Here is a 22417-nt window from a genome sequence, read left to right as displayed (position 1 = left end):
TTGAAATAAAATAAATTAAGATAAAATTAAATAATTCAAATATAATTTAGACAAAAGTTAAATTAAATAAGATAAAATAAAATTAAAAGAAATACAAGTTAAAATAATTCTAACATGTAAAATAAAATAAAACAAAAACTTAAAAATGAAGTAAAATATAAAATTTAGATAAGGAAAATATTAATATTATATTAATTATATTAATTAATTTACAAAATAAGCTATTCATACTTGTTTTTGGTGAGAAAGATCACGACATGGAATCATATTGTCTATGGCATCCTAGATCACATTTCTATTTGGATATTATTATGCCAAGACCCCACAATTGATTGTAGATATATTGGTCCACTTTAAACTTAACAAGTTGTAACATCCCGAAATTTTCAAAATAATATTAATTGTATTACTTAATAATAGAGGGAAAGTTTACTCGGGTTATCGGGAAATAAATAAATAGAGTAGGAGTTGGTATGGGTCGGGCTAGTGTTGGGTAATGGCTATGGGTTACGGACTTGGGTTATGAAAGAAGGAAGGAGAGTCCATGGGCTTAAGCCCATGATCCCTAAATATAAATACCATTAATCACCATTTAATCTTCATTCTCACATATTCCATACACCACCAAAACACACACAACACCATCTTATAACCCGAACCAAGATCCGAAGGCGAAAACCCGAGCTTGTTGGTGCTGGAACGTCGTGACGGACCAAAACAACATCAAGGCTTAACCGGGTTCGTGACTCGTTCAAGGTACGTTTATAGTTAGAAATCGTTCGTATAGGTTCGGTTTGATTTGAGAAATGATAGATCTGAGTTTGTATGGTAAAAACGAATCCAACAAAGCTAATCTTACTGAAAATGGTTATGATTTGATGGGTTAATCGATTGATAAAAAGAACCCGTAACCTATATGCCTAAATCGCACCCTTTAAACATCGATGTTAGGTCGATTTGATGGTTGGGGTTTGTAGGCGCTGGTCAGACGATTCCGTGGGTACCTAAATCGAGTTATTTGGTTAAGAAACGAAGGTGATTAAGGGATTTAAGAACGAACAGTAGCTGCAGACGACAACTTCGCCTGTAAGCTAAGTTCGCCTGATGAACTTCGCCTGTAAAGCTAAGTTCGCCTGATGACAACTTCGCCTAAGCTAAGTTCGCCTGATGACAACTTCGCCTAAAAGCTAAGTTCGCCTGATGACAACTTCGCCTAAGCTAAGTTCGCCTGATGACAACTTCGCCTAAAGCTAAGTTCGCCTGATGACAACTTCGCGTAAAGCTAAGTTCGCCTGATGACAACTTCGCCTAAAGCTAAGTTCGCCTAAGGTTTAACTTCGCCTAAAGTCAAGTTCGATTAGAAAATAGATTAAAAACGATAAGTAAAAGTAAGCAAATACTAGGCCACCAGATTAGATCAGGCGAGTATTGATACGTGTAACTTATACAGTCAGCCGAGCTCAGCTAAAGAAGGGATTTACAACTATCGGAGGAAGAAGCAGAGTTCAGGTGAGTTTCTAGCCCCATTCCTTGTTATGTTTTCGGGGCTGTGTGCATACTCGATGTGTTGTTAATACATTTATCCTAAGTGATAAGTGTATGCCATATGTGATATATGTGATGGATATGAATGATTGCTTGTCGGTACGCGAACGATCTTCGGATATTGCGCGTACTGTCAGGTTAAAAATAAAGGTACGAATATTATATATCGAAGATGTATGAATATTACAAATGAATACTTGTCGGGGCGTGAACGATCTTTGGATATTGCACGTAACGACAAGGGGTATGGTTGTTAAATGAAGGATGTAAAGAACGCCTAGAGTGTTCTTATGCTATAATGTAATTATTGTATATGTGAAGTATGTGTATACAGGTACACGAATGGTATGTGAGTACGTTCGACATAGTAAGTTAGGATGGCAAATCCCTCTAGCTTCTGTCGGACATAGACTCGGCTGGTGATGGCGTAGTTAAGGACTGCGGGCCTTATACGTAATGTAGATGATAGATGTAAACGTAGATAGGGACGGTGGGCCTTATACGTGTTACAGATAATAGACGACAACGTAATTAAGGACTGCGGACCTTATACGTATTATAGATAGGCATCAGCATAGGAAAGGACTGTGGACCTTATACGTGCTGTATTTGTATTGTGGTAGCATAGGGGAAGACTGCGGACCTCGTACGTGCTATGGTTTAGGTTGCAACATAGGGAAGGACTGTGGACCTTGTACGTGTTGTGGATGTAGAATGGCATAGGAAAGGACTGCGGACCTTATACGTGCTGTGGTAGCATAGGGGAGGACTGCGGACCTCGTACGTGCTATGAATTAGGTTGCAACATAGGGAAGGACTGTGGACCTTGTACGTGTTGTGGAAGTGGGATGGTATAGGGAAGGACCGCGGACCTTGCACGTACCATGAATGGTGAACATAGGTAAGGACTGCGGACCTTTTACGTGTTCACGACCTTGAGTACAGGTATAGACGGCGGACTATGAACGTACTCTCGGTAGACTGAGGTTAGTGATTGTAGATATGTATGTATGTATGTATGGTAGTAAGTATGTATGTAGAACAGAAGGGTAACTAGTTAAGTATGGATATGTATCTTCGGATATGTATGTACGTGTATGTATTGTATAGTGTATGATTAACTAGAACTCACTCAGCGTAGCTGACTTTTAGTATGCACGCAGGTGAGTAGAATGAGACAGCTAGCTTGAGCGGGCACATGGTGGGCGAATAGGAGACTGGCATCTAAAGACTCAAGATGTTTTAATGTAATTGACGTTTATTTTGAAAGACAAGAATGTTTAATTAAGGCAAGTTTTGGATTGCTGTAACGTTTCATAGAAGTTTTTATATTCCGCGAAAGTTTTAATGAACTCTGATTTGTAAGAACTGTGTTTATGAGTAAATCCGACGCTAAAGTAAGGCTACCGGGTTCGGGGCCTTACACAAGTATTTTAATTTCACCGTGATACGTTAAGGTATAGTTAAGCACAATACTTGTGTGTTCCCCTGTTAATCCAACATGTTACATACTCCATCATACCTCGGGCATACTTTGTGTTCATCAGTATCACCCCGAATTGATTCCGACCCCCTAATGATTGATCAAAACATTTTGAGCTTCTATAGACTTTTTGCAAACTTTTCTTTCAAACAATATGTAAAGGTTGAACCATGGACTTACTAGCCTTGTTGACTTATGCCTTCATGTAAAGTGTTTAGGACTTACTTGTTTGCCCCACATTACGTGGTTCTGATATACCCTTTTTGTTTGATAAAATTATCAACATTTTTTTTATTGATTTTTGAATACTTTTTGAGCATTTTGCAGTTTTTCTGCGATTTTCAATAATTTTTGATGTTTTTCAGTATTTGAAGCTAAAGCAAGAAATAATTTTCATTGTGACCAATCACTAACGGGCTCGTGTATGACTGACTATCAGGATTTTTGCCTTCATCAATATGACTTAATTGGAGTCAGCAACCGCTTCATAAGAGTGTAACCACTAGCATAGGCAGATATTTAAGTTTATATCACTGTGATATTTACTCATTTGTCAAGCCTATCTACACATCAAGCAATGATCTTGTTGGCTGTTGATCTACTCTTTTCATGTGCTAGGATCACCTAAGACAATTTTCTATCGTTTTTCAAAGGTCGGATCAATTTCTCAAAATTTTATGGTATTTTAATGTTATCCGACTCCCTCTTAGCAGGAGCTCCCTCTTAACGAGAGAATTTACTTTTAAAACTTTTTCAGATTTTCTTAAATAAAATGAATAATATAAAATATTTTTGGAAGTCAAGTGACTTAAATTTTGTTTTTCTTAACAAATGTAAAATCTTTTTGGTGAGTTAAGACTCATTTCTCCCTCTAAAATTGTAACATATTTGAAAAATATTTACAAATTTTATATACAAAAAGATAAAAGAAATTTGAAATAAAATGAGATGAGAATTAAGAAGGAAAATTAAAAAATAAAATAAAATAAAACTAAAGTTTAGAGTTTAAAATTTAAAATAAAGGAAAATTTAAAATAAAATAACACATAAACTAAGAAAAAAAATTAAGTGAAACAAAAATAAAATAAAATGAAATAAAACAAGTTAAAATTTAAATAATTTTAAAATAAAAGTAAAGTAAAAATAAAAATTAAAAATAAAAATAAAAATAAACTTAATTTTGTTCAAAAGAGATCATGCCAAGTGACTCAACGAGAAACAAAAATCTGGCATGATCAAAGGCTTTAGTAAACAGGTCTGCATAGTTGTCATCAGTATCGACCCGTTCTATTGTGACAAGCTTTCGGTTCAGATATGCGAGATGCTAGGCAAGTTGTGGTTCAGTTGTTCCATCAGATTGACGTTGTCAAACGTCAGGACTCCATTTAACACTCTACCATGTTTAGTGATATTTTCACCCATATCTCTAGCAAAAGAAACGTATCCGCCATAGAATGCTTTAATGTCAAACAGCAAGGATTCGTCTCATGTCATGTGTCGAGTACAACCACTATCCAAATACCAAATACTATTTACATAATGTCTTGACTTACCCTTCACACATTAACAGTTTAATTAGATACAGGTTCCCGAGACTTAGTTGTCTCGGGAGAGTCAAATGTCATTCTCTCATTGTTATTTATGAAGTTGTGGGACGTGTCAGAATCAGAAGAGCAGTCTTTAGGATTCCATGCACGAGCAGGTTTCCTGTTTTTAAAAGATTTTCGAGACTGTCTCCTTGGTTTTAAAACAACATCCTCAGATTTTTCAATCTTTGGATTTTTTTTCGATAAATTCTCAGACCTTTCAGTCTTTGAATTTCTTTTTGCTCTCTCCTTTTTGGTTATCCAAAAAGGAGGTTTATCATTCTTTTTATTTCTGGATCTCACATCCATTTCGCTGTCAGAACTGTCAGGTTGGTCATTTCTTGTTCTTGAGCTTGGTTTAGCTCTTGAACGGAATTGATTAAACCTACTGTTCGTTTCTCTTTTCATCTTATGCCAGCTCTTGCAATGTCTTGCAAGGTGAGACGGGTGACCACATACAAAACAAAGTTTTCTTCTATCTTCCCTATAGAAACTGTCAGAATGATAATACATGGGTTGTGGCGAATAAAGAGTTGGTTGTACGGGAACAAACAAGCTGTCAGATCTATAACCCCGATCATCAAAAACATTTGTATAGAAAGAGTTAACATAATCTTGTGAATAATAACCATAGTAGCTATTATCAAATTGATTGTACAGTTGAGGTTGATAATATTGATTAGTAGATTGATAAAAATTGTTTCTGTGAGGTGGCACATATTTACCAGATGTACTTGCTTTTTCCTTTTCAAAACGATTTTCATTAATTTTAGTCTCCACAACTTTACAATCTTTTGACCAGCAGCTGGGTAAGTTAGTATTCACATATACCTTTTCATGCAAGTTTCTATTAACAATGGTTTCAACAAAAATAGTTTCACAGTCACTATTAGAAATGCAAACATCATTTTCATTTTCAAGAGTTGTGCCAACATGAACACTCTCATCAAATACATCATTTTTCAAAATGTTTTTGGAATCAATATTATTACAGACAGGGTTGACAATAGATGAAACAAAAGGTAAGTTTTTATCTCCACAACCCTTGTTTGTTTCCACACGCCCCTTCTCTTCTACACAACCCGCTATAGAAGATGAATCACTATTAGGATTAACTGAGGAATTAGCTGAAATTACAATCTTGGGAGCTGCAGGAACAAATGTCTTTGATATGGGTACATGACCAATACCATAGACCATTTCTTCCTCAGCAGGAGAGTTAAAATCAAAGTGAGGAAGACTAGTATAGTTATTATTAAACGGTGGTGGTACTGCGGAACTATCATAGCCTATACCAGTCTTTAATCTTAACTCCATTTGTGACCCAATTAGTTTGTTCAACTTTTCAGATGCTAACTCAAAGTTCTCTATGGCAATTTTCTTTTGAGATAATTCAATTTCTAACTTAGAAATTTTAGCATTTAGTTCATCTATATGTTTTTCATGATGTTGAGCTAAATATGTAGCTATAGTGACCTTTTCCCTAAGTTTTGCCATATCGTTACCATGAGTGTTAATCCTAGTGGTATAAATCTTTGCAGCTTTTTTAAGATCATCATTCTGAACTTTAATGCTACAAATTTGTTGAAGAATTTTAGCATTGTGGTTTATATAGTGAAGAACTTTATCTATGCAAGCTTGTGAGCAAAGTTTGTGTACCTCGGGAATGAGCGAGGCAGGTGTGGGAATCCCGTCGGTGGAGCTTGACGAGGTGTTTGCTTGACTACTTCCACTTGCAGCACACTCGGTGATGATAGGATTTGCTTAACTGCTCACACCCGCATCACTTGTCTCATCTTTATTTTCTTTTGACTTACTGTTTATTTGAAGGTTGGCATCCATTGATTCAATAGACTTGATGGTAGAAGTCAACTCTGAGAGTGTTAATATATCCAGGTTTGTCGTTCTCTTGATGGTAATCACACTGGTGTTCCATGCGTAAGGCAGTGAATACAACAACTTCATGTTGATTTCAGACAACTTAGGGATGATACCGACACTTCTCAATTTAGTAACGAGTGACTCAAATCTGTTGATGAGAGAGGTAATTGATTCTCCTTGAGTGTGTTTAAACATGTTGAAATCCTCTTTTAACATGTCCTTTTGACATTCCCTCATATTGAGACTTCCTTCAAGCTTAGAATTATAAGACATTTTTTTTAAGTTGACTTTGAGTTGCAATTGCGAGTTGACTTTGAATCTTTTGGAATAAACCAGAACACTTTCTTAGACCTTGAAATCCCGAGGAAAAATTGAAGCGTTAACTTTAACTCATTGTCTGAACTGCTTGTCAAACCATTTTAAACAAAACTGAAATTTTTTCTTGAAAAAAAAATATGAATAACCAAACTTTTAAACTCGAACTGAACAACGAAACCACCAACTTGAAGATCTCTAGATGTCCACAAGTTCAACAAAATAAAGGCCTAATTTTGAATGTAATTGACATGTGACATGAATATATATTGGACCCACAATCAAATATTCCAACGTTGTATTTTGTTATCTTTTGACCAGGGACTTCAAATAAAACTCAATAAATTGATGGGACTTCAAAAACAATTAAAATGCACTTCAATCTCTCATTAAAGTACATCTGGTCGATGCAAACTTTAAAACAATCCTCAAAATACAAATCAGAACTATCAGATCCGGTTAACAACCCTGTCCCAAGCCAAGATCGATAACTTCATTCAACAGATTCCGTTTATTATTTCAATCTCTGGTCACCGAAACTTGCCATTCCGGCTAAGTATTAAAGTTGCGAGATAACAGATCTGCGAGGAAGTGTGTTGCTAGAACCAGAAGCTTGCGAGACAGATTGGTGGATGCGATTGGATTGAAAGGTTAGTTCGATTTGATTGGAATGGTGGATTCGATGTAAGCGACTGATGTATGGATTTGTAATCGAATTGAAAATGTATGCGACCAAGGGATTGTAAGCGGGTGATATCGATTACAAGTGTAAGCGATGATGATGTAAACAGGAACAAAAGTATGCGATGATGTTGAAAGCTGATGATGTAAACGATGAACAGTGTGTGCGACTGTGGTTGTAATCGAATGTAAACGATGATGATGAAGATTGTAAGCGACAGATGTAAGCGAGTTGAGGGAATGTAAGCTACTGAACTTGTAATCGAATGAACTTGAAAGTGTGCGAGTTGGGTGATTGTAATCGAGTTGGATGATGTGAACGAATGATGAGGATGCAATGTAAGCGATGGAGATGTATGCGAGTAAGGATGATGATTGTAAGCGAGTTAGAGAAATCGATTACAATTGTAATCGACGTGAAATTGTAAGCGACTAGGTTGGTCTAAGTGAGTTGTGAGAGCACTGATGGGATTGAATTTGGAATGTAAATAAGTGAAAGTAAGCGATTTCCACCAACCACACCTTGGAATTTGAAAATTTTAAACCAAATAAGTCACATACTTACTTTCCTGTCACCATTCTCAAACATGTCCAAATGCATGTAAAACACATCTTTCAACCACACAAACACAAACTTTTGAGATTTAAACACCAAAATCACTAACTTTTCAATCAAATTTTATCTTCAACAAGAACACACTTATTTTCTTAGAAACTTTGAAAAATTTATGAACCCGAAATCCACTTATTTCCTTAAAAATCTGTCTTTTCACACACAAGACCAAAATCCAAGGTTGTGACCCAAGATCTACAACTAGTTGAGCCCGAAAGCTCTGATACCAATTGTAGGTCCCGAAAACGGATCAAACAACAAAACAAACTAAGTACTAGTCGTTCTTAGATCAACCTCACAACTAGTTGGCGGAAACAACTAGTCGGACCGAGATCTCGGATCTTATGTGGATGTGGGGAGGCCGAAAATAGGAGATGAGGGTTAGAGAGAGTTTTGTTACTTAGGCAATAATATTTTGTGAAATGGTTAGATTGTGTATTCTATACACACACTTTATATAGTGTGTGTATTATCATACACTCTTCATTGATAATGCCCAATGAGCTCCAAATACAAAGGCCTCGGGCCCAATACATATAAACGTAAATGATCTAAAACTGTAAATATACTAATTACAAATACGAAAGACTCAACAACCAAAACCGAGCCTTACAGTAGATCTGTTTTATTAAAGATATATATATATATATATTTTGATTATATTGACATAAATACATGTATATTTTAATTCCTATAATTTAGGTATTTAGTTATTTGTTTAAATGATTGATTAATATGTTTTGATTACATCGACATGAATATGTTTTTATTAAAAATAGAAGAATAGTTTAAGGGTTTATGATCGAATCTTTAAATGACATGTATCCATAATTATTTTCTTTTATTAGAATATTAGAATATGTAGATTTGTTTAGAGATGGATTAACCACTCATTTATTTATTTAATTTTATATTATTATTTTTTTGTACTTGTTCTCTTCTTAATAATAGACATAGTCTTTCTTTGTTTTCTTTGGCGGTTCAATTACAACTGCTCGTTTATGATATGTTTGTAAAAATAAAATTATATAATTGTGTTGATTACATATTTTTTTTTGGGCTAAAATGTATATCTTTTTAATTTTGTGGTCAACTCTCATGTATATAGCCTTGATCATTCATTTTCTTCTTAAAACACAGGATTGGGTGAAAGACTTGGAACCTCTGAAGATTCCACTCGCACTCATAGTTTCAGCCACTTACAATTTTTCTACTACGTACAGCATTACGTCAAACACGTATGAAAGGGTGTATAGAGCAATGCGAGGCTATTTTACTATAGGAAATGTCTTGAATGAGGAAGTAATTATTAAACGCTGCATCGTCAGTCACGAGAAACTACTAAAAGACTTCTATATAGAAATTAAAAGGCTGACTAATTGTAGCCATCGCAACCTACCTTCTTTTCTGGGCTTTTCTGATGAAGATTCAGAGATGATTCTTGTTTTTGAATGCGGTTTTAAAGAAACCCTAAATAATTATTTGAGAAGCACGAGTAAGAGGGCTAATCTTACTTGGGAGAGACGACTACTTATATCCCTTGATATTGCACTTGGGTTCAATTACCTCCGGGTCGTGAAGGCCAAACCAAGTATGATATTGAGTGCAAATGTTTATTTGGATGAGGAGTGGACTGCGATAATAGCTGACTTAAGGTTATCAGAATCTAATTCATGCTCAGGCGAAAGACTAGTGACGGATGATATTTACTTTCTTGGAGTAATTTTGTTTGAGATTCTAACCGGGAAGTTAGCCTATGATCCACTTTACTTTACGGAAAATGTCAATGGGTTTGCATCCAAGGTACGGCGACACTTTTATGAAGGAAAACTAATGATAGATCCTAGGATAACTGAAGAAACAAGAGAGTTTACGAGTTTTATTCGGAAAGAGCCCAATCAAAATTCTATCAATACATTTTCAAAAATAGCATTTCAGTGTTTGGTAGAAACTCCGAGCGAACGTCCTACATTGGAAGGTGTCATCGACTCCCTTAGAGAAGCATTACGCTATCAGGTAAGTAAATCTTTATAGTTGAAAATAACTCTTTTGATACATTTTTTTAACCTTTAAATCTCAACTGTCACATTAATAGAAACAGATATAGGCATTACGGTAGTGTTAAATGTAAAAACATTAAAAATCACAGTTGAAAACACACAATATTTAAATAACTTCCAACTTTTTTATAATCATGAAAAATAATTTCTAACCTCAATTACAATAAACTCTCATTCACAACGCAACTTAGTCAACAAGAAACAATTAAATAAAACCCAATACATACATAGACTACTGGCGACCAGGCCACCTACTTGTGGACCCTAATTTGAAATTATGCCAATAAATACTAACTTGAATTTATTATCAAAAGCTGATAAAGTACGTAATTAAACCTTGAATGTTGGATTAGTTTGAATGATGCCCTTAATATAACTTCATTACTTAAAACATACAATAAATAAAATTTCGGCTGCTGTAAGGTTTTTATAGAATTTTGTATCATAACACGAGTCTGATTTATTTATTTATTTTGGAACAAGGTGATAGTTTTCATTTAACTAGAAAAAAACCAGTTATAATAGAGAGGCTGGTAAGCGGGCAACAAGCTGCGTTGCCACCCCATTTTGAATGGCAAAACCGATCCTACTGAAAACAAAGTTATTGTTTTTTGGCGTCGTTGAGTTACTGTGCACGACCCGCTAAACTATTTTTAAAAACGTAACAGCATCGGGAGCGAGAGACCCAAATGTATCTAAAGCAAAAGGAATGAAGGCATGTTGATTCTCAACACATGCCTTCTCGTGCTTAGTAATTTTTCCTGCTTCTGTCTTTAGCACCGCATACCGAGTAACAAACCCGGTGTCCCTAAGCCCGACAAGAAGGGACACCCAGTAAGGTTCACACAAGCATGCCTTCCCCCGCTCATCCAAACACAAGAATGTCCGCTGGTCGTAGAGTAGACATTCCTTCACGCGAATCCGAAAAGAAATTCACAAGAGCCTCTTTTTTTGCCGAGATCCCGCCCGTTTTAATACATCACAAAGGACATCCCTGACCAAATCATGTCTATATTTAAACCCCGGGAATTCTTTGCAGTGAACCGCGTGTTCACCAAAATTATCTAAATAAACTTTACAGCAGACCGGGCATGGCTCATCAACTGGGAACATGGGGATCATTAAACGATATTTAAGAATGACTTGGTACTCCACTGTCGACATGTGCTGGCATAACTCTTCGATGGGGGTGACAGTCAAAAAGTCTTTAGCATGAGGAGCCTGAAGACATTCTAATATCGCTTTCTGACAAGAGGACATGCCAAACTTTGGACGGTTTTACTATAAAGGGCACTCGCAAAAGCATTTTGGGCTTTAGGGAGGGGGGTGCCCTTATTAGCGAACCCACCAAGATCAAGATCAGGAATAGAGTTGTGCAAACAATCCATCGCACACCCAAAATCAGAATCTAACCCATCAACACCACAATCACGCAAAAGGTGGTCCTGTAACTTCCAAGATTGTGTTCTCAAGGCTATAAAGCATAGGTGAAAACATCCTCAGCTGAATATAACCCTAAACTACCAAAATGGATAGGGAGAGAGGCCAGTCTCCATTGAAAATCACCAAAAAACGGACCCCCACATACCACAATATCCTCAATCGCCGCTCGAAGCCCTTTGTCAAAAACAGAGACCACTTCTTTAACAAACATAGGCTGCCATATTCGGAGTCCGAACAAAAACTTAGCCATACAAGAGCGAAGCAAGAGAAGCTGACATTGAGCGTCACGTAGTCGAGAAAAACATCTCATTAGTTCCACTGCTCTTGAAGCTCTAGTAATGGCCAAACTACTGATAAACTCAGCGTCCCGGCTAACCGCTCCTCCAAGGAGTTTTACCCCTAACTCCGGTCTCCCAATCCCAATAGGAAATAAACCTCTTTTGCCTTTACCCCATTGCACGACGCCCAACAAACTTCGGTCTTTTTAATATTAAGCTCAAGCCCCACACTTGACCTTCGGATCTAATAATATCCAAGGCTTTAGCCACTTCAATGACGTCTCATATAATCGTGTCATCATCTAAGTACCACGTGTGGAAAAGTAACTTATAACCATCCCGTACCCAATGAATGAGGGGGTGTAAGGCCAATGCAAAGAGAAAGGGTCCTAAAGGATCGCCTTGTTGAACCCCGGTAGTTGACTGGATACAATCATTCCTTACATATAGCCAAGCCGGTTACCCGTAAAGAAAATTAACCCATAAGGAAATAGAGGGGCATCTGGCACGAACCTCATGCAGGAGTATGGTCCTATCCACCAAGTTGAAGGCATTAGAAAAATCTATAGTAAGCAAAGCCAACGACCCATCAGAGTGGAACATGTTAAGAAATCTATTCTCTCTATGAAGAACCGCCTCCGCTCCACTCGGGATCCCCACCCCGAATTGAAAATCACCAAGGTATTTTGCCATCTCTTTTCCAACACTCCTCATAGCCACTTTGGATACAAGCCTTCTCCATATCGCACCAACGCCAATAGGACTAATCCTATTGTCGGGCTTAAGCAGTGGCGTTAGGGGGGCAGAAGCCACAAACTCCGCCATAGAAACAGGGCATCTCCCTCCAAACCACAAGTTAACCACCTCAATGAAGCTTTTAGCAACTTCATGGAAATCACGGATCCTTCCCCACATAGGGCATCAAAAATATGTTGGGCTCTAAGCCCATCTCTCCCAAAAGAAGTCCCTTTAGGAAAAGATTTAATACACCCTAAAACAAGTTCAACGTCCACAACCAAAGGGCATCTGAAAGTAAGGCCCCATGCATAGCGGGCGGGGGCAAGATGAGATGTTTATCAAGCAACGCTTTCATAGTAGCGTCACCAAGATGAGCAACACCCGAAGAGCACAAAAATTTAACCGCGGCCGTGAAGTGCCCGTCAGCAGCAACCTTTTGAATGCACTCTTAGCATTGAGGCCCTCTCTCGAATGATCACCTCCGAAGGAGGCCTCATGGCACTTGAACCTATATCCATCGGTTGGTTAAAGAGAGATTGGATAAGATCAACACATCCTCCATCACCCCCAAGTTGCTAGGGCCTGCTGAATAGAATGGCATTCTATAGGTTTCATATTCCCCGACCTACGCTCCTGTCAGCCGGAAGGCTTGACAACTTGTAATGTGCAGCGAGGTAATATCAAAAGTCTAACCCATGCTTCAATGGACTTTGGCCTAGACACCACCTTGCACAATGAGGCAGATAAGGCTTGGGCATATGCCATGCGACAGCTAGGAGGGATGCTTTTTACTGTCTTTAACGGGAGTGCGAAATTACGGTCAAGGAGGGTCGCGCCCAAAACTATCCCACCCAAAACAACTATATCTATTGCAAGTTGTGGCTTAGGGATCCCCACAAGGAAGTCTTACACTCATCCCGTATCAACCTTGAACTTAATAACTTTGTCTACATGGTGGAATTTCCGCTTGAGGGCCTGCACAGACATACACTCACCACATAACCATTGTTTGGAAACCTTTAGAGCATCTGCCAACACTACAAAAAGATCACAATCCCCGGATACCGCCTCCTGCATAGCGCATTTCCTCTCATCCGAATATAGATGTAGCCGCTTTATACGTGCCACTGACCTTTGGATCCCCTTAGAGCCAACCAATCCATCCGGGCAACAATGGAATCCTCTAAACGGGCACGGCCAAAAACCTTCTAAATCACCTGTGCGCACCTCCCCCGATGGGGCTTCTTTGACAATCTGAGCCCTTGCATAACCTCACGCGACAAAAAGGCCAACAAACAAACTCGAGTTGAGTTTTAGGAGTAAAAACCCCAACTAAGAGGAGAAAGGAGAGCAACCGCCGGTTGCTCTCCCCTCCGTAAACAAAAAAACGATAAATTCATTGAAACTTTTATCGAACACCTGGCGGGCAGACCCAAAACCGAGGATTAAAGGCCAGAATTGAAATAGCAGTAGGGATTGATTGAAAAGAAAGTTGGTTGGGTGTGTTTGACTTCGAAATTGATGATTGATTTTTGTGAATTATAATAATGTGATGATAATGATATAGATGATAATGTAGGTATATTAACTGCCGGTTTATGTTGCTGTCAACTTTATGGTTAGAGGATTCACGCACCTATGGAGTTTGGGGATTTGCGATTAAAAAAGGTTTAAAATGTAAAGGCAGAAGCAATTTTCAAACGTTTGAATGCAAACTGATTAAGGAGATTGATTTGAATAATGGGTGAAAGAAAGATTGAATTTTGGTTTATGGGGATGCCACGATTGGATGGATGACACAGAAAAATCTAAACACATGTTTAGAAAATGACTGGAAATAATTTTGTTATTAAGAGCATGTTTGGAATTGAGTTTGAAAAATGCTTATTGGCTTTTTCAAAAAGCAATATTGAAAAGCCAAGATTTAAGGCTTTTGGAGAACTGTTTTTTAACCATTTCCAAAAGTTAAAATAAGAAAACACATTTAAACTTATTGGTTTTAGCCAATAAGCATTTTTTAAACTAAATCCAAACATACTCTAAAAGTTCATATATGATCAAAATATATTGTTAAAAAAAACCTTGTAAGGTGCTTGAGGTTGCATTAGTTTGTTAAAATCAATTGCTAAAGATAAGAGTAGCCTAGTAGGTAGATTACTTCAAAGGGGCGTGGGTTACTTCAAAGGCAAGTTGCAGGTAGATTAAAGCTGGAATAAATATTTAACGCAAAGTGGAAGATAAGAGTAGCCTAGTAGCCTACCAAGCTTATACGTTAGGATTGACATCTTTATTTTACCAAATATATAATATGACTTGGTGCGTGCCCACAACTCCACCAGAAGCTTTAGGATTTCTCACACAGCTGATAGAGGTGTACAAAGAACAAACTGGTCTTCTTCTTCTGTTTTTTTTTTTTCTTTTCTTTCGAAATTGCCTCTAGTTTGAGTCAAACGAAAGTAGAAAAGGCTTCTTCCCAAACTGGTTTACAAGTGAGAAAAGATCGCTTTGGTTTTTTACCCATTCCAAACCTATTTCAAAGGAGGGGCTCCAACCGGATTACAAACCACGGTCCCGTTTGGTTTGGTTCCTAAATGTTTTTTGCCACACCAAATACTATATGGTTTCCAGTTCTAGTTTGTAGGGCCCCGTTTTGTATATTAGTCTTTCGTATATGTTTGTCTCACTCACGATGTATCTTAGTAACTTACGGTTTCATTAATGTATGTTTGGGCTCAAGACCATATATTTAGAGTCCATTGGGCCGATAATAGTATATGGGAGCATGGCATGGCTTAACATTGTAGGTCCCGTAACCGGATCAAATAACAAAACAAACTAAATACTAGTCGTCCTGGATCAACCTCTCTACTAGTTGGCGGAAACAACTAGTAAGGACTGAGATCTCGGATCTTGTGGTGTACACAATATGAGCCGAAAGTTAGAGACAGGGAGGAGAGAAAGAAAGTTTGTGAGAATTTATATTTGCAAGAGTTATGTTCAAAGGTTATGGAGAAATGGGTTAAGTGACCCTTTATATAGGGTCCCCATTTCTCCAACATTTATATTTTGTCCTTACAAAATAATCGTACTGAGGTACGTATTACACAGACTTTTAGAGAATATAAACACATACACAATCCTAAAACTAATATAGAATATTGGCCCTACAATCTCCCTCTAGGATTAAGTATGTCTAGGAACCTTCATCAAGTTCCTTGCTTCGTCTTTATTTCTTAAAAATCTAGTACTTGTCTTGATCCAAGAGCATAAACGAGATTGGATATTGGACAATTCTTTATTTTCCGATCTTGAAGACTTGAACTTCAATCTTATTTTCTGGGAAGAATCGGTAACGACAAATTTTAGAAACATCAGATGCGGGAGGCTCGACATCTAATTTTCTTGTCTTCACTTTCTTGTGCCGACTTTTTTCTTTGCATTATCCATCAACTGATCTTTAGACATGATCAGTTCATTTTAGGTTCAACCGCCAACTGTGACGTTCTAGTTTTCTGTTAAGCGCTTCAGCATCGGCAACTTCAGTCTCTGCAGCCCAGGACACTTGATCTTGATCTACCTGTCCATGTACTACTACACAAACCTTAGAGCGAATAAGATTCGTTCACAGACCCTCTTGAGGGTCAAAGAAGAATTTTCTTTTTCAAAGAATGCTCTTGGTTTGAAGTATTTACATTAATAACTTTGGAATTTTATTTTGTATAGACTTCTCACAAAATACCAATTTCAGTCCGTCAACTTGTAAATGATTTGTTTAAGTCCCAAGTTTCCAATGAACTTTGTATGAACGACCTTGACAACAAAACACATGGTTTTGAATAAAACAAAGGTTTAATAAAATATGTACGAACACATAAAAACTTAAAATCTTTTTGGCATTTTCATATATCAAAATATTACGAATATATATACATAATACTTTGAAGTTGAAACATAAAATAAAACAAGAAATATGAAAAAGGTAGGAGTAAAGATGAAAATATTATATAACAATAATATTTATAGAATTTTCTAACAATTTCAATATTTTTGCAAGAAAGATCACAACATGGAATCACATTGATCGATAACGTCCTAGATCACACTTCTATTTGGATATAATTATGCCGAGAACCCAAAGTTGATTGTAAATATATTTTGTCCACTTTAAACTTAACAAGTATTTTGATTTCATTGTGATATGTTAAGGTATGAATTAGGTACAATACATGTGTAGTCCCCTATTAATCCGACATGTTACAAACTCCATCATACCTCGGGCATAATTTATGTTCATCAGTATCACCCCGAATTGACTCTGACCCCCTAATGATTGATCAAAACATTTTGAGCTTCTATAAACTTTTTTCAAACTTTTCTTTCAAACAATATGTAAAGGTTGAACCATGGACTTACTAGCCTTGTTGACTTACGCCTTCATATAAAGTGTTTAGAACTTTCTTGTTTGCCTCACTTTACATGGTTCTAATATACCCCTTTTGTTTGATAAAATTTTTAACAATTTTGTTGTTAAATTTTAAATACTTTTTGAGTATTTTGTAGTTTTTCTGCTTTTTCAGTAAATTTTGACATTTTTCAATGTTTGAAGCTAAAGCAAGAAATAAGTTTTCATTGTGATCAATCACTAATGGGCTCGTGTATGACTGACTATTATGATTTTTGCCTAGATATGACTTATTTGGAGTCGGCAACCGGTTCATAAGAGTTTAACCACTGGCATAGGCAAATATATAAGTTTATATCACTATGGCACTTACTCATTTGTTAAGTCTATCTACACATCAAGCAATGATCTTGATCTTGTTGGCTTTTGATCTACTCTTTTCATGTGCTAGGATCACTAAAGACAATTTCTTATCATATTACAAAGGTCTGATCAATTTCTCAAAATTTTATAACTCTTATATAATCTGACTCCCTCTAATCAGGAGCTCCCTCTAAACAAGAGATTATACTTTTAATTCTTTTTCTGATTTTCTTAAACAAGATAATAATATAAAATATTTTTGGTTAGTCAATTGACTCATTTTTGTTTTTCTTAAGGAAAAAAGTGAAAATCTTTTTGGTGAGTTAAACTAAACTCATTTTCTCCCTCTAAAATTGTGATATATTTGAAAAATATTTACAGTTTTATATACGAAAAGATAGATAGGTTGTTTTAATCAAAATTGAACGATGACTTTAGTGAAAACGTCAACAAAGCTGTTGTCAGATGGACTATCCTAAACATGCATTATCACATCATATAACAAAGTTGAAGAGATTCAAACCGAATCCCAACGACTGATGCTGGATCCATCACTTGAGAGAAGTAGTTGGATGAGGTGAGTTTGAGAAACGCTCGACAAGTTGTGGTTAATCCATTTGAACAAAGTTAGGATTGTTGAAGCACACACTATGAAACAGTTCCCATTCCCTGAAGTTTGTCCACCCATGTCGCTTACGAAAGACTCGAATCCGCCATCGAATGGCTTAGCATCAAATAGCAAGTGTTCGTCTTCCATTATATGTCGGGTGCAACAACTATCTAAGTACCGAATACCATTGATAGTCCTCCTTGATTGACCCTACATGCACTAAACGTTTAAATGGACATGGGTTCCCGAGACTTAGTTGTCTCGGGAAAGTCAACTGTAAATCAACCAAACTTGATTTTATTTCCTACAAACAATTTATTTCCTTGCAACTCGTCGCTTGAAGAATAGTCCTTAGAAATCCAAGCACAAACTTGTTACTTGATTTTGGCAATTTTGGACTTTTCTTTTCTTATTTTTAAAACTATTTTTGGTGAATCCTCATACTTTTCAATCTTAAGATTCTTTTTAATTTTATCCTTTTTAGTTTTCCAAAACGGTGTTCTCTTGTGTTTTACTTCATTGACTTTGGATCTCACCATCCACTTCACTAGCTTCACTATCAGGTTGATCAGTCCTTGAATCTGGGCTACTAAAAGCACCTTTTGTGGACTGACTAAGCCGCCTTTGAATATCAAGTTGTTGCTTGAACAAGTGCTTGCAATGTCTTGCAAGGTGAGAAGAATGACCACAAACAAAACAACACTTTCTCCTAGGAGCACTATAGAACTCATTAGAACTATAAAATGGTTGGTGTGGTGGGAAAGGTGATCCGTGGAAAGGAACATGATTATAAAATACATTTGATGATTGACCCCGATTATCAAAACCATTAGTGTAATATGGATCAACAAAATTTTATTGATAATGACCATAATAGTTGTTATCAAAACAGTTGTATGACTGAGGATTTTGTGATTGATTAGTTGCTTGAGAAAATGATCTTTTATTTGGTGGCACATATTTACATTAAGTACTCGTTTGATTATCATTTTCATACACTTTTCTTTTACTAGAGATATTCTCAGTCTTACAACTTGATGATGAACAACTAGCTATGGTCACCTCAACATGCCTTTCCACCGACCCACTTTCTTCTACACAAACTGCTGAAGAAGATGAACTACCATTAGGACTAACTGAAGGAACAGCTGAATCAGCCATCTTGGGAATAGCAGGAACAAATGTCTTTGATATAGGCACATGACCAATACCATAGACCATTTCTTCCTCAGGAGGAGAGTTAAAATCAAAGTGAGTAAGGCTAGTATAGTTATTATTAAAAGGCGGTGGTACATCAGAACTATCATAGCCTATTCCAGTCTTTATCCTTAACTCCATTTGTGATCCAATTAATTTATTCAGCTTTTTAGAAGCCAACTCAAAGTTTTCTATGGCAATTTTTCTTTGGGTTAAATCAATTTATAATTTAACAATTTTAGCGTTTAGTTCAATTACATGATTTTCATGACGTTTGGCTAAATTTGTAGAAATGGAAACTTTTTCCCTAAGAACTGCCATATCATTACCATGAGTGTTAATCCTAGTAGCATAAATCTTTGCAGCCTTTTTAAGATCATCATTATGACATTTGATGCTACGAATTTGATCTAAGATTTTAGCATTGTGATTTCTATAGTGTAGGACTTTATCAATACAATCTTGAGTGCAAAGTTTGTGTACATCGGGAATGCAAGAGGCATGTGTAGGTATTCCAGGAGCGGAGCTTGACGAGGTGCTTGTTTGACTACTTCCACCTGCAGCACACTCGGGGATGATAAGACATGCTTGACTACTTACACCCGCAACACTTGTCTCATCTTTATTTTCTTTGCACCAAAAATTGATGGTAGAAGTCAACTCTGAGAGTGTTAAGGTATCCGGGTTTGTCGTTCTCCTTATGGTAATCACACTGCTATTCTGTAAGGCCCCGTTACCGGTGTCTCACTTTTGGCGTTGGATTTACTCATAAACACAGTTCTACAAATCAGAGTTTATTAAAATTCTCGCGGAATAATAATAAAAGTCATCCATTCAATACAAACGTTCATAACTTGTCTTTTTAAAACATAACATAGCATATAATATCAAACATCATAACAGATCTTTAGATGCCAGACTCTTCGATCTTGCCATGTGTCCTGCTCAAACCACCTGTCTGAATCTGTTAACCTGCGTGCATACTAAAAGTCATCTACGCTGAGTGAGTTCTAGTTAATCACATAACTTACTTTACATACACATATCCGTGCCCGAAGGTACGCATTACATACTGAACCTGTTCATCATTCTTTCATATACACCCAACTAACCTTACATTATAAGGGCAATTTACCTTACATACCTCATATATTATTAGGGTCCGGTGTCCTCTATCCTCGAATATTATTAGGGTCCGGTCACCCTTCATGCTCGGATATTATTGGGGTCCGGTACCCTCCATCCTCGGATATTATTAGGGTCCGGTCACCCTCCATCCTCGGATATTATTAGGGTCCGGTACCCTTCATCCTCGGATATTATTAGGGTCCGGTACCATTTCTTCCATACCCCCATATCATACTTTTCTATATACATAATCTTAAGTTTCACACGTACATACATAATTCATTCTTCATCTTACAACATACATATAACATCAAACCATTACCTGGCAGTATATGCAATATCCGAAGATCGTTCATGTACCGACAACAAATGATTCATACATTTCACATAATACATATATGGCATACACTTATCACTTAGGATAAGTGTATTAACTAATCACATCGAGTATGCAAACAGCCCCGAAAACATAACAATGAATGGGGCTAGAAACTAACTTGAACGCGGTTACGTTCATCGTTTATGGTTATTCCTTTCTTGAGCTGTGCACGACTAACTGTATAACAATTACACGTATCAGTTAACTATCACTACTCATATCGTCTTTCTAGTCTTAATTATTACTCTCAACGAACGGGGGTCTGGGGGCAGCACCCCTGGCAGTGGGGTCTAGGGGCGGCAGCCCCTAGCAGGGTCCAAGGGGCAGAGCCCCTGGCTGGGGTCGAACACATTTTCCAAGGGGCAGAGGAAAAATTTTATTTCCTCTTAACACATTTTCCATTAGAGTTTTAAATCATCATTTAATTAGCTAACTTAAAAGTTCGAGGGCTTTTTTGTAATTAATTCATTCTTTTCTAAGTCCAGGGACTGCTATGTCATTTCATTAGACTTCTAGTTCGTTACTTGGTTCTTTAACGAATTGGTTTGTCATTACGAACCGGTCCTTGTAACGAATTGAACCCTCTAACGAATTGGTCCATTGACGAATCAGTCCATATAATGAACCAGTCCATATATCGAATCAGTCCATCTAACGAATAGGATCTTCTAATTGTTTATCTCTGTTAACGAATGGTCATAGCGCATCATGGGTAATTCGTTATCTTTTCCATAGCGAACTGGGACACGAACTAAGGCTAGTTTGTTAAGCTTCCATTAACGAATCGCTTGAAGAATCACCCCTAGTTCGTTAACTCTCCGCTAACGAATTAGGGTTAGGTCAGAGAATGTCAGAAACATTCTCTGGCATATCATCCTCGTACCTTCCGCCTTTCCGGCACCGCCTTTTCGCCGAAAAAACGAGATCTTATTCGTTTTTTGTCCCGTTCGATCCAGATCTGAGCTAGGGTGACCCCTAAGCTCATCTAAGGTTCGGTTTATACACGATTCTACACGGATCTCGTGACTTTAACGGTGTAACGGTGTCGGCTCGTCGTTTCATGACTAAATCTAATGGGTTTAAGTTCATAAAACATCCTATTATTAGTACCTTGGATCGGGATCGGTTTTCCTTCTTGGTTTCGGTTTAGAGAAAGGAAGAAACTAGAGAGAAAGTTAAGTGTGTGTTTTGGTGGTGTATGGAATATGTGTAAATGAATGATTAAATGGGTAATTAAGACTTATATAATTATGGATCATGGGCTTAAGCCCATGGTCTTTCCTTCTTTCTTTCAAAACCCAACTCCATCACCCATATCCATTTAACCCAACACTAGCCCGGCTCATAATAACTCATATTTTCATTTATTAACCAAATCTAGAAAACGGGATGTTACAAGTCTTCCCTCCTTAAAGAGGCTTCGTCCCCAAAATATAATTATTACTAAAACAAATCTAGATAAAACTTGCGCATCTTTTCCTCGGCTTCCCATGTGGCACCAGATCCTTTGCGATGCTTCCATATCACTTTCACTAAGGGTATAACCTTGTAACGAAGTTTCTTTTCCTTGAGATCAACTATCTCGATTGGTTGCTCAATGTAGTTCAACTTTTCATCAACCACAATGTCCATTAATGGCACATGAGACGTGTCATCGGCTAGACATTTTCTAAGATGAGAAAAATGGAAGGTTGAATGAATTCCTTCTAACTCTT

General features: G+C 37.0%; 1 protein-coding gene across 1 annotated transcript; it reads left to right on the top strand.

The window, feature by feature from the left end:
* Positions 1-9364: 9364 nt before the first annotated feature.
* On the top strand, positions 9365-10211 carry LOC143553900 (putative receptor-like protein kinase At5g24010). The gene is made up of 3 exons (XM_077043788.1): positions 9365-9907; positions 10043-10120; positions 10200-10211. The coding sequence occupies exons 1-3, from the start codon at positions 9365-9367 to the stop codon at positions 10209-10211; spliced, it is 633 nt and encodes a 210-aa protein (XP_076899903.1).
* Positions 10212-22417: the final 12206 nt, after the last annotated feature.

The sequence above is a fragment of the Bidens hawaiensis genome, unplaced genomic scaffold, assembly GCF_021521415.1.
Source record: "Bidens hawaiensis isolate Kalapana, Puna unplaced genomic scaffold, B.hawaiensis_p1.1 tig00017415_1, whole genome shotgun sequence".
Taxonomy (NCBI): domain Eukaryota; kingdom Viridiplantae; phylum Streptophyta; class Magnoliopsida; order Asterales; family Asteraceae; genus Bidens; species Bidens hawaiensis.
Note: the sequence above shows the minus strand (reverse complement) of the source record. Positions and strands in the feature narration are given on the sequence as shown.

What these genes read in the sequence shown, in the direction of transcription:
- LOC143553900 (XM_077043788.1), top strand. Translation starts at nt 9,365, where the DNA reads ATGCGAGGCTATTTTACTATAGGAAATGTCTTGAATGAGGAAGTAATT. An exon ending in TCAATGGGTTTGCATCCAAG is followed by an intron (nt 9,908 to 10,042) that starts GTACGGCGACAC and finishes ATAGCATTTCAG; the next exon opens with TGTTTGGTAGAAACTCCGAG.